The sequence below is a fragment of the Salmo salar genome, chromosome 13 (assembly GCF_965601325.2).
Source record: "Salmo salar chromosome 13, fSalSal1, whole genome shotgun sequence".
NCBI lineage: Eukaryota > Metazoa > Chordata > Actinopteri > Salmoniformes > Salmonidae > Salmo > Salmo salar.
In genome coordinates, this window is record NC_138303.1 from 98921875 (window position 1) to 98936666 (window position 14792).

General features: G+C 40.8%; 1 protein-coding gene across 1 annotated transcript in view; it reads right to left on the reverse strand.

Annotated features, from left to right (window-relative positions):
• LOC106568332 (uncharacterized) overlaps window positions 1–14792 on the reverse strand; it is a 57185-nt gene that overhangs the window by 40334 nt on the left and 2059 nt on the right. Inside the window, exon 2 of the mRNA XM_014138588.3 lies at window positions 5330–5520. Within this exon, the coding sequence (XP_013994063.2) occupies window positions 5330–5520 (191 nt within the window). The remainder of the gene's footprint in view (window positions 1–5329; window positions 5521–14792) is intronic.

Here is a 14792-nt window from a genome sequence, read left to right on the forward strand (position 1 = left end):
GTACCATAGACATGGGATGGCACTGTACCCTGGCAGTGTACCATAGACATGGGATGGCACTATACCCTAGCAGTGTACCATAGGCATGGGATGGCACTATACCCTAGCAGTATACCATAGACATGGGATGGCACTATACCCTAGCAGTGTACCATAGACATGGGATGGCACTATACCCTAGCAGTGTACCATAGACATGGGATGGCACTATACCCTAGCAGTATACCATAGATGGCACTGTACCCTGGCAGTATACCATAGACATGGGATGGCACTGTACCCTGGCAGTATACCATAGACATGGGATGGCACTGTACCCTGGCAGTATACCATATACAAGGGATGGCACTGTACCCTGGCAGTGTACCATAGACATGGGATGGCACTGTACCCTGGCAGTATACCGTAGACATGGGATGGCCTTCCCTGTGGCTCAGCTGGTAGAGCATGGTGTTTGCAACGCCAGCATGGTGTGTGCAACGCCAGGGTTGTGGGTTCGATTCCCACGGGGGGCCAGTACAAAAAAATGCATGAAATGAAATGAAATGTATGCATTCACTACTGTAAGTCGCTCTGGATAAGAGCGTCTGCCAAATGACTAAAATTTAAAAAAATTTAAAATGGCATTGTAACCTAGCAGTATACCGTCGACATGCTCCTCACAGACAATTACTACAGCAAAAAAGACACACACACAGGGGTGATAAAAAGGTCCAGACACAAACAGACATCAACTGACATGCTGGAACAAATTTGGGTCAGAAGGATTCAGTGTCAACTCTCATTTCAATCTCTCTGTTCTCCTTTGAGTCAGACAGACAACAGACAGCTAGGCTTCAGCCACCTCAGACAGACAACAGGACATAGACATGGAAACTACACAACCATTCACCATACAGATCCTTAAGAGCTGCACCTAAACTCAGAGGAAAAAACACTCAACTTGAAAGACTGAATCCTAACTTCAGATATAAAAAAAATATTACTTGTTAAACAAAATCTATTTTCCGGAGCAACTATATTAGTATTAGTGACAAGCACTTGATAATAACTCAAATCTCCCCGCTGCATCCCCTTTGTGTAGCCGTAATCCTCCCATGCCTCTTGCGGCCAGTGGCTGTTGTGCCCTTGGGCTGAATAGTATAATTCCCTTCTCCTGGCTGCATGCCGAAGCACCTCTCACTCACATGGCTCTCCGTCACGTGATCAGGTCTTTCTCACAGGCTACAAGTGAAAACAGACACATCGAGGACGCAACTGCACGCATCCTTATCCAAATTTGAGTCGCATATTGAAGATATTGGAAGAACTGTGCACATTTACTTTTCGTTAGCCAACAAGATCAGTAGGCCTAATGAACAGCAAAAGCAATAGCCTATGTCAATCTACTATCCCCATAGTACAAAAGTTGACCTTTTCTATTCTGTGCTAGAAATAAATATTACAAACATGGTCTGGGAAACTTGTGGGATGCGATAGATCCCAAATTGATATAACCACTAGCATAAAATACGTTTTGTAGTGATTCCGATGGTGTTGATGTAAAGAATATTTGTTGGTCCGTGGTTTGTAATGAGGAGCAAACAGATGCTGCATTACTTATTCCAATTGCTAATAAGCATGCACCCATTAAGAAAATGACTATAAAGACGGTTAAATCCTTGTGGATTGAGGAGGAATTGAAAAATTGTCTGGTTGAGAGGGATGAGGCAAAAGGAATGGCAAATAAGTCTGGCTGCACAACCGATTAGCAAACGCATTGCAAATTGAGAAATCATATGACTACACTGAATTAAAAATAATAAGAAACTACACTATGAAACAAAGATAAATTACATAAGAATGATAATAAAAAAACTTTGGAGCATGGGAAAAAAGGCAACCTCAGCTCCATCATTCATGGAATCAGATGGCTCATTCATCACAAAACCAACTGATATTGCCAACTACTTGAATGATTTTTCAGTGGCAAGATAAGCAAACGTAGGCATGACATGCCAGCAACAAACGCTGACACTAAACATCCAAGTACTGTGCCAGTCAAGAGTTCGGACACTCATTAAAGGGTTTTTCTTTATTTTCTACATTGTAAAATTATAGTGAAGACATCAAAACTATGAAATAACACATAGGGAATCGTGTACTAACCAAATAAGTGTTAACTTCCCTGGGCTAGGTCCCACCCTAGTGGGACCGTGTGGCGCAAAATACAAATACCTCAAAAATGATATAACTTCAATTTCTCAAACATATGACTATTTTACACCATTTTAAAGACAAGACTCTCGTTAATCTAACCACATTGTCCGATTTCAAAAAGGCTTTACAGCGAAAGCAAAACATTAGATTATGTCAGGAGAGTACCCTGCCAAAAATAATCACACAGCCATTTTCAAAGCAAGCATATATGTCACAAAAACCAAAACCACAGCTAAATGCAGCACTAACCTTTGATGATCTTCACCAGATGACACTCCTAGGACATTATGTTATACAATACATGCATGTTTTGTTCAATCAAGTTCATATTTATATCAAAAACCAGCTTTTTACATTAGCATGTGATGTTCAGAACTAGCATACCCACCGAAAACTTCCGGTGAATTTACTAAATTACTCATGATAAACGTTCACAAAATACATAACAATTATAGATACAGAAGTCCTTTATGCAATCGCGGTGTCAGATTTTAAAATAGCTTTTCGGCGAAAGCACATTTTGCAATATTCTGAGTACATAGCCCGGCCATCACGGCTAGCTATTTTGACACCCACCAAGTTTGGGACAACCTAAACTCAGAATTACTATTAGAAAAATTTGATTACCTTTGCTGTTCTTCGTCAGAATGCACTCCCAGGACTTCTACTTCAACAACAAATGCTGTTTTGGTTCCAAATAATCCATAGTTATATTCAAATAGCTCCGTTTTGTTAGTGCGTTCAGGTCACTATCCGAAGGGTGACGCGCGAGCGCATTTCGTGACAAAAAAATTCAAAATATTCCATTACCGTACTTAGAAGCATGTCAAACGCTGTTTAAAATCTATTTTTATGCTAGTGATAATATTCCAACCGGGCAACGTTGTATTCATTCAAAGGCTGAAAGGCTGAAAGAAAAAAATGGAGAATTCTCATGAACGCGCATCTCCAGTGTCACTGTCCCCAGGCTGACCACTCACAAATTCTCCTGCTGTTCTTCGCCCAGAGACAGCAGACACCCCATTACACTTTCTGGTGGCTTCTGAGAGCCAATGGGAGCCTTATAAAGTGTCACGTAACAGCACAGATGCTGTATTTTCGATAGAGATGCAACAGAAGGACAACAAATTGTCAGACAGGGCACTTCCTGTATGGAATCTTCTCAGGTTTTGGCCTGCCATATGAATTCTGTTATACTCACAGACACCATTCAAACAGTTTTAGAAACTGTAGAGTGTTTTCTATCCAAATGTACTAATAATATGCATATTCTCATTTCTGGGCAGGAGTAGTAACCAGATTAAATCGGGTACGTTTTTTATCCGGCCGTGCAAATACTGCCCCCTAGCCCCAACAGGTTAAACAAATCAAAATATATTTTAGAATCTTCAAAGTAGCTTTCCTTTGCATTGATGACAGCTTTGCACGCTCTTGACATTCTCTCAACCAGCTTCACCTGGAATGCTTTTTCCAACAGTCTTGAAGAAGTTCCCACATATGCTGAGCACTTGTTGGTTGCTTTTCCTTCACTCTGCGGTCCAACTCATACCAAACCATCTCAATTGGGTTGAGGTTGGGTGATTGAACAAATTAACTTATCCTCTGCAGCAGAAGTAAATCTGGGTCTTCCTTTCCTGTGGCGGTCCTCGTGAGGATCAGTTTCATCATAGCGCTTGATGGTTTTTGCAACTGCACTTGAAGAAACTTTCAAAGTTTTGGACATTTTCCGGACTGACTGACCTTCATGTCTTAAATTAATGATGGACTGTCATTTCTCTTTGCTTATTTCAGCTGTTCTTGCCATAATATGGACTTGGTATTTTACCAAATAGCGCTATCTTCTGTATACCACCCCTACCTTGTCACAACACAACTGATTGGCTCAAAAGCATTAAGTAGGAAAGAAATTCCGCAAATTAACTTTTAACAAGGCACACCTGTTAATTGAAATGCATTCCAGGTGACTACCTCATGAAGCTGGATGAGAGAATGCCAAGAGTGTGCAAAGCTGTCATCAAGGCAAAGGGTGGCTACTTTGAAGAATCTCAAATATAAAATATATTTTGATTTGTTTAAAAAATGTTTGATTACTACATGATTCCATATGTGTTATTTCATAGTTTTGATGTCTCCACTATTATTCTACAATGTAGAAAACAGTAAAAATAAAGAAAAACCCCGGAATGAGTAGGTGTGTACAAACTTTTGACAGGTACTGTATATCTGACCAAATTATGAAAGACAACAAGATTGTGGGGCTGTTTTGTTAGATTTCAGTGTGGCTTCTGACATTATGGATCATAGTCTGCTGCTGGAAAAACGTATGTGTTATGGCTTTACACCCCCTGCTATATTGTGGATAAAGAGTTACCTGTCTAACAGAACACAGAGGGTGTTCTTTAATGGAAGCCTCTCCATAATCCAGGTAGAATCAGGAATCCCCCAGGGCAGCTGTCTAGGCCCCTTACTTTTATCAATCTTTAGCGACATGCCACCGTTTTACAACAGGTGTAGAGCCTAACTGGCAAACATATACAGCGTGTGAGTTTCAAGTTGGAGAAGATAATTTTCACCATAAAAATAAACCTTTATAATAAAAGCATTGCGTGCATAATAGCATTTGTGGTCACTTTTGAGAATGGTGTTTTCCTGCTAATTGAACATTTGCGCTTATAGCTTATTGCTGTGTGCGCATTGCTGTGCTTATACTGTGAAGAAATAGAGCAATAGTTGATCAACATTTTAAGCTAAATGTTCTCATCTGTGGCGTCAGGCTCATTGCTTAAAACAGTATTTTTTTATTTAGTATTTATCATGGATCCACCTTACTCTTCCTGGGGTCGAGCAACATTAAGGCAATTACTGTTTATAAATGTAAGCAAGGTTTGAAATGATGTTTTAGTCAAATATTATTTCTGTCCGGGCTTCTTGCAGTCAATTTGCAGTCTACAAATTATTTGTAGTTATGTTCCGGCCCCCTGACCATCGAGCTAAATCTAGTTGATGATCCCTGCTGTAGATCATGTTAATAGCCTGTGCATTACTTTCCAACAGTGAGTTTAACGATAAACATAGTGTGTGTGTGCGTGCCTGTATGTATGGTGTGTGCGCACCTCCAAATTCCACTCACCATGGAAGAAGCTCTTGACTTTGACGTATCCCACGCTGAGCCGCAGGGCAGACAATTTGTCCAACCTACCCCTGACCTCTGGGGAGAAGGGCAGCAGGCTGGTCAGCCGGTCCAGCTCCCCGTTCAGACGGTCCCGGTGACGTTTTGAAGGGTTGGTCTTTACCACACTGTCACCTGGAGCATGCTTCAGACTGGGGACAGGAGAGGAGGGGAGAGGGGGGGAATTAGTAATCTACTGAACAGAGCTGAACTGCAGCTGATGGTCAGAGGCTTTAGCTCAGAGGGTTAACAGGCTGGGGACAGACCAGAGAGGACAAGGGGAGGTTAGGAATCTACTGAACACAGCTGAACTGCAGCTGATGGTCAGATACTTTAGCTCAGAGGGTTAACAGGCTGGGAACAGACCAGAGAGGACAAGGGAAGGTTAGGAATCTACTGAACACAGACTTTGGACTACTAGAGTATATGAATGTCAGTAGCAAGCTAACACAGTCTTGTGGTGAACAGACAACCCAGGTTCAAAACCAGTCAGTCACCTGTCAGTCACATTGGAGCCATGACACAAATTCTGTCAGGTGATGCTTATCAGCTGCTGGGGTCATTCCGGAGAGGAGGTGGTCAAAGGAAGTGAAGTGTAATAGATTGGATACCTGGTCAGTCACACTTACAGTACCAGTCAAAAGTTTGGGCACACCGACTCATTCAAGGGTTTTTCTTTATTTTTACTATTTTTGACATTGTAGAATAATAGTGAAGACATCAAAACTATGAAATAACACATGTAGTAACCAAAAAAGTTAAACAAATCAAAATATATTTTATATTTCAGATTCTTCAAAGTAGCCACCCTTTGCCTTGATGACAGCTTTGCACACTCTTGGCATTCTCTCAACCAGCTTCACCTGAAATGCTTTTCCAACAGTCTTGAAGGAGTTCCCACAAATACTAAGCACTTTTTGGCTGCTTTTCCTTCACTCTGCGGTCCAAGCCATACCAAACCATCTCAAATGGGTTGAGATCGGGTGATTGTGGAGGCCAGGTCATCTGATGCAACACTCCATCACTCTCCTTCTTGGTCAAATAGCCCTTACACAGCCTGGAGGTGTGTTGGGTCATTGTCCTGTTGAAAAACAAATTATAGTCCCACTAAGTGCAAACCAGATGGGATGGCGTATTGCTGCAGAATGCTGTCGTAGTCATGCTGGTTAAGTGTGCCTTGAATAAAAAAATAAATCACAGAATGTATCACCAGCAAAGCAACCCCACACCATCACACCTCCATGCTTCACGGTGGGAACCACACATGCAGGGATAATCCGTTCACCTACTCTGTGTCTCAAACAGACATGGCAGTTGGAACCAAAAATCTGACATTTGGACTCATCAGGCCAAAGGACAGATTTCCAGGTCTAATGTTCATTGCTCGTGTTTCTTGGCCCAAGCAAGTCAACTTTTCTTATTGGTGTCCTTCAGTAGTGGTTTCTTTGCATTAATTCGACCATGAAGGCCTGATTCACACAGTCCACTCTGAACAGTTGATGTTAAGTTGTGTCTGTTACTTGAACTCTGAGAATAATTTATTTGGGCTGCAATTTCTGAGGCTGGTAACTCTAATGAACTTGTCCTCTGCAGCAGAGATAACGCTGGGTCTTCCTTTCCTGTGGCGGTCCTCATGAGAGCCAGTTTCATCCTAGCGCTTGATGGTTTTTGCGACTGCACTTGAAGAAACTTTCAAAGTTCTTGAAATTTCCCGGATTGACTGACCTTCATGTCTTAAAGTAATGATGGACTGTCGTTCTCTTTGCTTATTTGAGCTGTTCTTGCCATAATATGGATTTGGTCTTTTACCAAATAGGGCTATCTTCTGTATACCACCCCGACCTTGTCACAACACAACTGATTGGCTCAAAAGCATTAAGAAGGAAAGAAATTCAACAAATTAACTTTTAACAAGGCATATCTGTTAATTGAAATGCATTCCAGGTGACTACCTTATGAAGGTGGTTGAGAGAATGTCAAGAGTGTGCAAAGCTGTCATCAAGGCAAAGGGTGGATATTTTGAAGAAAATATATTTTGATTTGTTTGATTATTCTACAATGTAGAAAATAGTACAAATAAAGAAAAACCCTTGAATGAGTAGGTGTGTCCAAACTTTTGAATGGTACTGTATGTAATCTGTCCTGAAATGCCCTGCCCCTGTAGTCAACAGATGGCTGAGAATAAGAAGCTGTTTCAGGTCAATTTCTCAACACCAGTTCCATGAATAGACAACAAAGACTCGCTTCTATAAGCATATCAGGACATGTAAAATGAACACAGAAACAGATGTTGGGAAACAGAGTCCATTCTTCATGACAGGTCTGGTTGTCACACCTGCTCCCGCTCCACTGTCACCATCATTACGCGCATCAGCGCAATATTGGACTCACCTGGACTCCTTCACTTTGTTGATTGCCCCTCTTTATCTGTCTGTTCCTCAGTTTGTTCCCAGTGTCAACATTGATGTTATTTTTCCCCTGTCCATGCGCTGTCCGTGTTCTGTTTCATGTCCGTTGTTTATTAAATGTTCACTCCCTGTACTTGCTTCTCGTCTCCCAGCGTCTGTCTTTACACTGGTAATTATCTGGCTATTGCTGTCACTTACAATATGTTTTCAGGGACTTGAAAGAGATAAGCCCCTTTAGACTATAAAATTGAGGGAGAGGAGAGAAAAGGACTTTCCATTATAGAGATGCAGCCTGTGTGATGTCTAATCCAGAGGCCATCCTGCAGTCTGCAGCCCCAGGCAGCATAGCTAAGGACAAACAGGATTTCTGTTCCACTGCTGCTGCCCCAGAGGACAGAGTGACTGGCTGGCTCCTCTATACCTCGGGGACGAGGGGAGGAGGCATGGTTACTGAACCCATGGTCTGTCCTTTGGGAAACACATGGAACTCACACTCCGGTTGGTTCTGAATTACAGGATGACTTATTTCAGCATAGCATTTCACGATCGTTAACCAGTGATGCCTTCTAGAGTCCCAATTAAGGTCAATTTCAAAGACATCTGACAGGACCAATACAATTTCAAGAGGGGGAAAGTACGCAAAAAATATTTGCTTCACCTTTTATGTAACTAGGCAAGTCAGTTAAGAACACATTTTTATTTACAATGACGGCCTACCCTGGCCAACGCGGGGTAAATTGTGCACCACCCTATGGGACTGCTAATCACGGCCGGCTGTGATACAGCCTGGAATCGAACCAGGGTGTCTGTAGTGACGCCTCAAGCATTGAGATGCAGTGCCTTAGACAAGGGCACTGAGAGAGAGAGAGAGAGAGAGAGAGAGAGAGAGAGAGAGAGAGAGAGAGAGAGAGGGAGGACACATAGAGACAGAGAGAGAGAGAGAGAGACATAGAGAGAGAGACACAGAGAGAAAGAGAGAGAGAGAGACAGAGACAGAGAGAGACAGAGAGAGAGAGAGAGAGAGAGAGCGCGACAGAGAGAGAGAGAAAGAGAGAGCGACAGAGAGAGAGACACAGAGAGAGAGAGAGAGAGAGAGAGAGAGAGAGAGAAAGACAGAGAGAGAGAGACAGAGAAAGAGAGAGAGAGAGATAGAGACAGAGAGAGACACACACACAGAGAGAGAGAGAGAGAGAGAGACAGAGAGAGAGAGACACAGAGAGAGAGAGACAGAGAGAGAGAGAGAGAGAGACACAGAGAGAGAGAGACAGAGAGAGAGAGAGAGACACAGAGAGAGACAGAGAGAGAGAGACAGACAGAGAGAGAGACAGACAGAGAGAGAGACACAGAGAGAAAGAGAGACAGACAGAGAGAGAGACACAGAGAGAGACACAGAGAGAGAGAGACAGAGAGAGAGAGATAGAGACAGAGAGAGACACACACAGAGAGAGAGAGACAAAGAGAGAGACAGAGAGAGAGAGAAACAGAGAGACAGAGAGAGAGAAACAGAGAGAGAGACAGAGAGAGAGAGAGACACAGAGAGAGAGAGAGAGAGAGAGAGAGAGAGAGAGAGAGAGAGAGAGAGAGACACAGAGAGAGAGAGAGACACAGACAGAGAGAGAAACAGAGAGAGAGAGAGAAATGAAATGATGAACTCTACAGTTTTTCAATAACTCACAATACCAAAACAATAAAGATGGTGTCAATTCGGCTACTCAAAACATCAACTGCATATTCCAAAAAGCAGCATCGAAAGCAAATTTGAGAAAACCAAAGAAATGCAACATCAGAAACAAAAAACAAAATGTTTCTGATAAATGGTTTGATAATGAATTAGAATTAGAAAACACCTAAGACCAATGTCAAATGAAAAACATAAGCAGCAAAACAACCCAGAGCTACGATATGAATATTTTGAAACTCTGAAACAGTATAAACAAACACTGAAACGCAAGAAATTGAATTATACCAACAAGATACTTGATGAAATTGAAAACGCAATTGACCAAAATCAGTTCTGGGACATGTGGAACAATTTAAGCACAACAAAGCCACAAGAATTAGCCATACAAGAAGTAGGAATTTGGAAAACTTATTTTGATAATCTATACAAAAACATCCCACAAAAAGACTTACAACAGAACCAATTAGAAATTATAGAAAAATTGAACATCCTTGAATCAGTCATTAAAAACAACCAAAATCCATTAGATTACCCAATAACCCAACAAGAACTAAATGAAAAGCTCAAATCTATTAAATCAAAGAAGGCTTGTGGTCTAGACAACATCAAAAATGAAATGCTGAAAAACAGCACACCTGAGTTGCAAAATGCTGTGTTTAAACTGTTCAACATGGTTTTAACTTCTGGCTGCTTCCCTGATGTCTGGAACCAGGGGCTCATCTCCCCTATCCACAAAAGTGGAGTCAAATCAGACCCCAATAATTACAGGGGAATTTGCATAAACAGTAACTTGGGAAAGGTTTTCTGTAGCATTTTGAATTCAAGAATTCAAACCTTTCGTCAAGAAAAAAATTTAATAAGTAAATGTCAAATTGGCTTTCTCCCTAACCATCGCACTACTGACCATATATACACCTTACACACACTAATTAATAAACACGTCCACCAAAAAAAAGAGGGCAAAATCTTTGCTTGCTTTATTGACTTTAAAAAAGCATTTGATTCTATTTGGCACGAAGGGCTATTCTACAAAATTCTCCAAAGTGGGCTTGGTGGTAAGGTGTATGACTTAATAAAATGTATGTACACAGAAAACAAATGTGCAATAAAAATCAAAAACCAAAGAACAGAACTATTTTCACAATGTCGAGGTGTGAGACAAGGCTGCAGTTTGAGTCCAAACGTTTTCAACATTTATATCAATGAATTAGCAGACATGTTGGACCATTCTCCAGCCCCAGGACTCACACTATTTGACACAGAGGTGAAATACCTGCTATATGCTAATGACTTGGTACTTCTATCACCAACCAAAGAAGGTATTCAACAGAACATTATTATTCTAGAGCAATATTGCCATAATTGGGCCCTGGCAGTAAATTTCCAAAAAACGAAAATCACAATTTTCAAAAAAAAAAAAACAGATGTCAGAAACACAAATATAAATTCACCCTGAACACCCTGAACACACTAAAAATTACACCTACCTTGGTCTGACCATATCTGCATCGGGAAACTTTAATATGGCAGTGAATGCACTCAAAGAAAAAGCCCGCAGAGCATTGTATGCAATAAAAATGAAATTATTCAAAATCAACATCCCAATTAGAATTTGGACCAAAATATTTGACAGTGTAATCCTACCAATTTGCGCTTTACGGAAGTGAGGTTTGGGGGCCACTCAATAAACTGGAATTTAAAATGTGGGACAAACATCCAATTGAAGCCCTACATGCAGAATTCTGTCGGAAAATCCTACAGGTCCAGAGAAATACACCAACTAATGCATGTAGGGCAGAATTGGGCTGCTTTCCAGTAATAATGAAAATACAGAAAAGATCATTAAAATTTTGGCTACATCTAAATTCAAGTCCAAATTCAAGTCTGCAATTTAAAGCACTTCAAACCCAAGAGCTGAGCCCAGAAATGAGCCCTCTCAGTCAGCTGGTGTTGGACCTCACCAACCAAGCTGACACCAGCACTGCTTCAAAAGAAAGAATTCAAATAAACAAAATCATGAACCAATCAAAGGACTCATATTTACAACATTGGAAAAATGAAACAAAATCCCAAAGCCGACTAAATTGCTATCTGACCCTAAACAGAGAATATGAATTGGCTGATTATCTCTACTCTGTCAGATATACGAAGCAGAGACAGATCCTTACCAAGTACAGGCTGAGTGACCACCAACTGACAATAGAAACCGGCAGACATAAAAAGACATGGCTACTCAAAGAAGAGCGTGTATGTGATCACTGCACGACAGGGGAGGTAGAGACAGCGATGCACTTTCTCCTTTACTGTGATAAATATTCCTCACCAAGAGATTCATTATTTACAGATATGACTACATTTATTCCAAATTTGAACTCAGAAGAAAAACTAAAAATACTCATGGGCGAAGGAGCAATGGCTCCTCTTGCAGTCAAATATGTATTTGCCTGCCATAGCCTGAGGGACACTGAATAATAACATCTGCATAGTAAACAGTAACTTACTTATTATTACTATTATTGTTATTACTATTATTATTGTTGTTTATCATTCCAAATAGTAGTGGTATGGGTGGTAATGGTAATGATAGCAGTTTAGTGATGGTGGTAGTAGTGGTAATGATGATAGTTGTTGTAGTACTGATGTTTAGTTATAAGTTAGTTATAAATTCATTTTCCATATTTAGATTTTTAGATTTATTACATTCTACTATTTTACTATTATTTTACTACTATTTTATTGTTATTATTTTTATATTTAATTTTGTATTATTATTTACTGCCATTTTATATTATTATTTGTTTTTGTTTATAATTGTATTACAATGTATATTGTATACATTGTTCCTTTGGCAATATTGACACAATGTTTTTCATGCCAATAAAGCAGCTTGAATTTGAGATAGAGAGAGAGAGAGAGAGAGAGAGAGAGAGAGAGAGGAGGGAGGAGAGGGAGATGGAGAGGGGAGAGAGGGAGAAGAGATATAGGAAAGAGAAGATAAGGGAATAAAGAAATACAGTGGCGAGAGAAAGCAGGACCTGGAGAACTTGGAATAAAAGCATGAGGATAGGCTGTGCATGCATTGTGAATTATACCAGATAGATCAACACTGGTTGGATCATTTTCTGGAGCTTCCATTCTCTCACAGTGGTTTATGTCCTTAGTAAAGCTAGGCAATCGGGCCACATTGCATTCCTTTGGAAGAAAGAGGAGAGAGCAAACTACACTACCCTGGAGAGTAAACTATAGTAGACTCTTGAGTAAACTTCACTGTCCTACAAACAACCTCACAGTCCACTCTGCCATCACTATACCGCATTAGTGCACAATAACCAAACAAAACAATGTTTCCCATAACAGTTGAGTCTTACAGTAAATTGTGGTTTACTGTAAATTAATCCCAGCCCCCTGAGCTATTCAGTGAGAAGTTTCCACCTGTCTGTCATGTCTGTCTGCCCTCTTTCCGGTCTGTCTTTTTGCCAGAATAGCTGTCATGTCTGTCTGCCTTCTTGCCTGTCTGTCTGCAAGTCTGTGTGTGAGGAAGCCAGCCAGGTAAACATCATCACACTCATACAGATGTTAAAATCCCTCCTTGGAGTCTATTTAACTGTTTGTTTTGGGGGGAACAGCAGAGGCTGTCAACGCACACCTCTAATTCTCATCAGAGGAAAGTTATTTTAACACACTACTGGGACTTTACAATAGTCTACTTTCCAGTGTTATTACTGTTATTACTGTCCTGAAGAGGTTGTATGTCCATGTCCTCCCAGTCAGCAGCCTGTACTCTGGGAGGAAAACCATGTGCCTCCTCTGCTGTAGTAAACTACACTTTGGCCCAGCTTGTTTCTAGCAAATCCATCGACCAGTTATTCAAAATCAACTCTGCCTCGATATAAGAGAACAGAGTTGAGCTTCCTCAACTAGGTAGACTATTGACTTTGGACCAAATCTACAAGACGGGAATTGGGATAGTGGTTGCTGTTGAGGGATGATCTGGTGCTTCTGTCCCCAACCAAGGAGGGCCTACATCAGCACCTAGATCTTCTGCACAGATTCTGTCAGACTTGGACCCTGACAGTAAATCTCAGTAAGACAACAATAACGGTGTTCCGAAAAAGGTCCAGTTCCCAGGACCACGATTACAAATTCCATCTAGACACTGTTGCCCGAGAGCACACAAAAAACGATGCATACCTCGGCCTAAACATCAGCACCACAGGTAACTTCCACAAAGCTGTGAACAATCTAAGAGACAAGGCAAGAAGGGACTTCTATGCCATCAAAAGGAACATAAAATTCGACATACCAATTAAGATCTGGCTAAAAATACTTGAATCACTTATAGAACCCATTGCCCTTTATGGTTGTGAGGTCTGGGGTCTGCTCACCAACCAAGAATTCACAAAATGGGACAAACACCAAATTGAGACTCTGCATCCAGAATTCTGCAAAAAATATCCTCGGTGTACAACGTAAAACACCAAATAATCCATGCAGAGCAGAATTAAGCCGAGACCCGCTAATTATCAAAATCCAGAAAAGAGCCGTTAAATTCTACAATCACCTAAAAGGAAGCAATTCCCAAACCTTCCATAACAAAACCATCACCTACAGAGAGATGAACCTAGAGAAGAGTCCCCCTAAGCAAGCTGGTCCTGGGGCTCTCTTCACAAACACAAACACACCCCACAGAGCCCCAGGACAGCAACACAATTAGACCCAACCAAATCATGAGAAAACAAAAAGATAATTACTTGACACATTGGAAAGTATATACCAAAAAATAAAGCAAACTAGAATGCTATTTGGCCCTAAACCTGAGAGTACACAGTGGCAGAATACCTGACCACTGTGACTGACCCAAAATTAAGGAAATCTTTGACTATGTACAGACTCAGTGAGTATAGCCTTGCTATTGAGAAAGGCCACCGAAGGCAGACATGGCTCTCAAGAGAAGACAGGCCACTGCCCACAAAATTAGTTGGAAACTGAGCTGCACTTCCTAACCTCCTGCCAAATGTATGACCATATTAAAGACACGTATTTCCCTGAGATTACACAGACCCACAAAGAAATAGAAAACGAATCCAATTTTGATAAACTCCCATATGTATTGGGTGAAATGCCACAGTGTGCAATCACAGCAGCAAGATTTGTGACCTGTTGCCACAAGAAAAGGGCAACCAGTGAAGAACAAACACAATTGTAAATACAACCTTTATTTATATTTATTTTCCTTTTCATACTTTAACAATTTGCACATCATTACAACACGGTATATATACATAATATGACATGTGAAATGTCTTTATTCTTTTGAAACTTTTGGAAGTGTAAT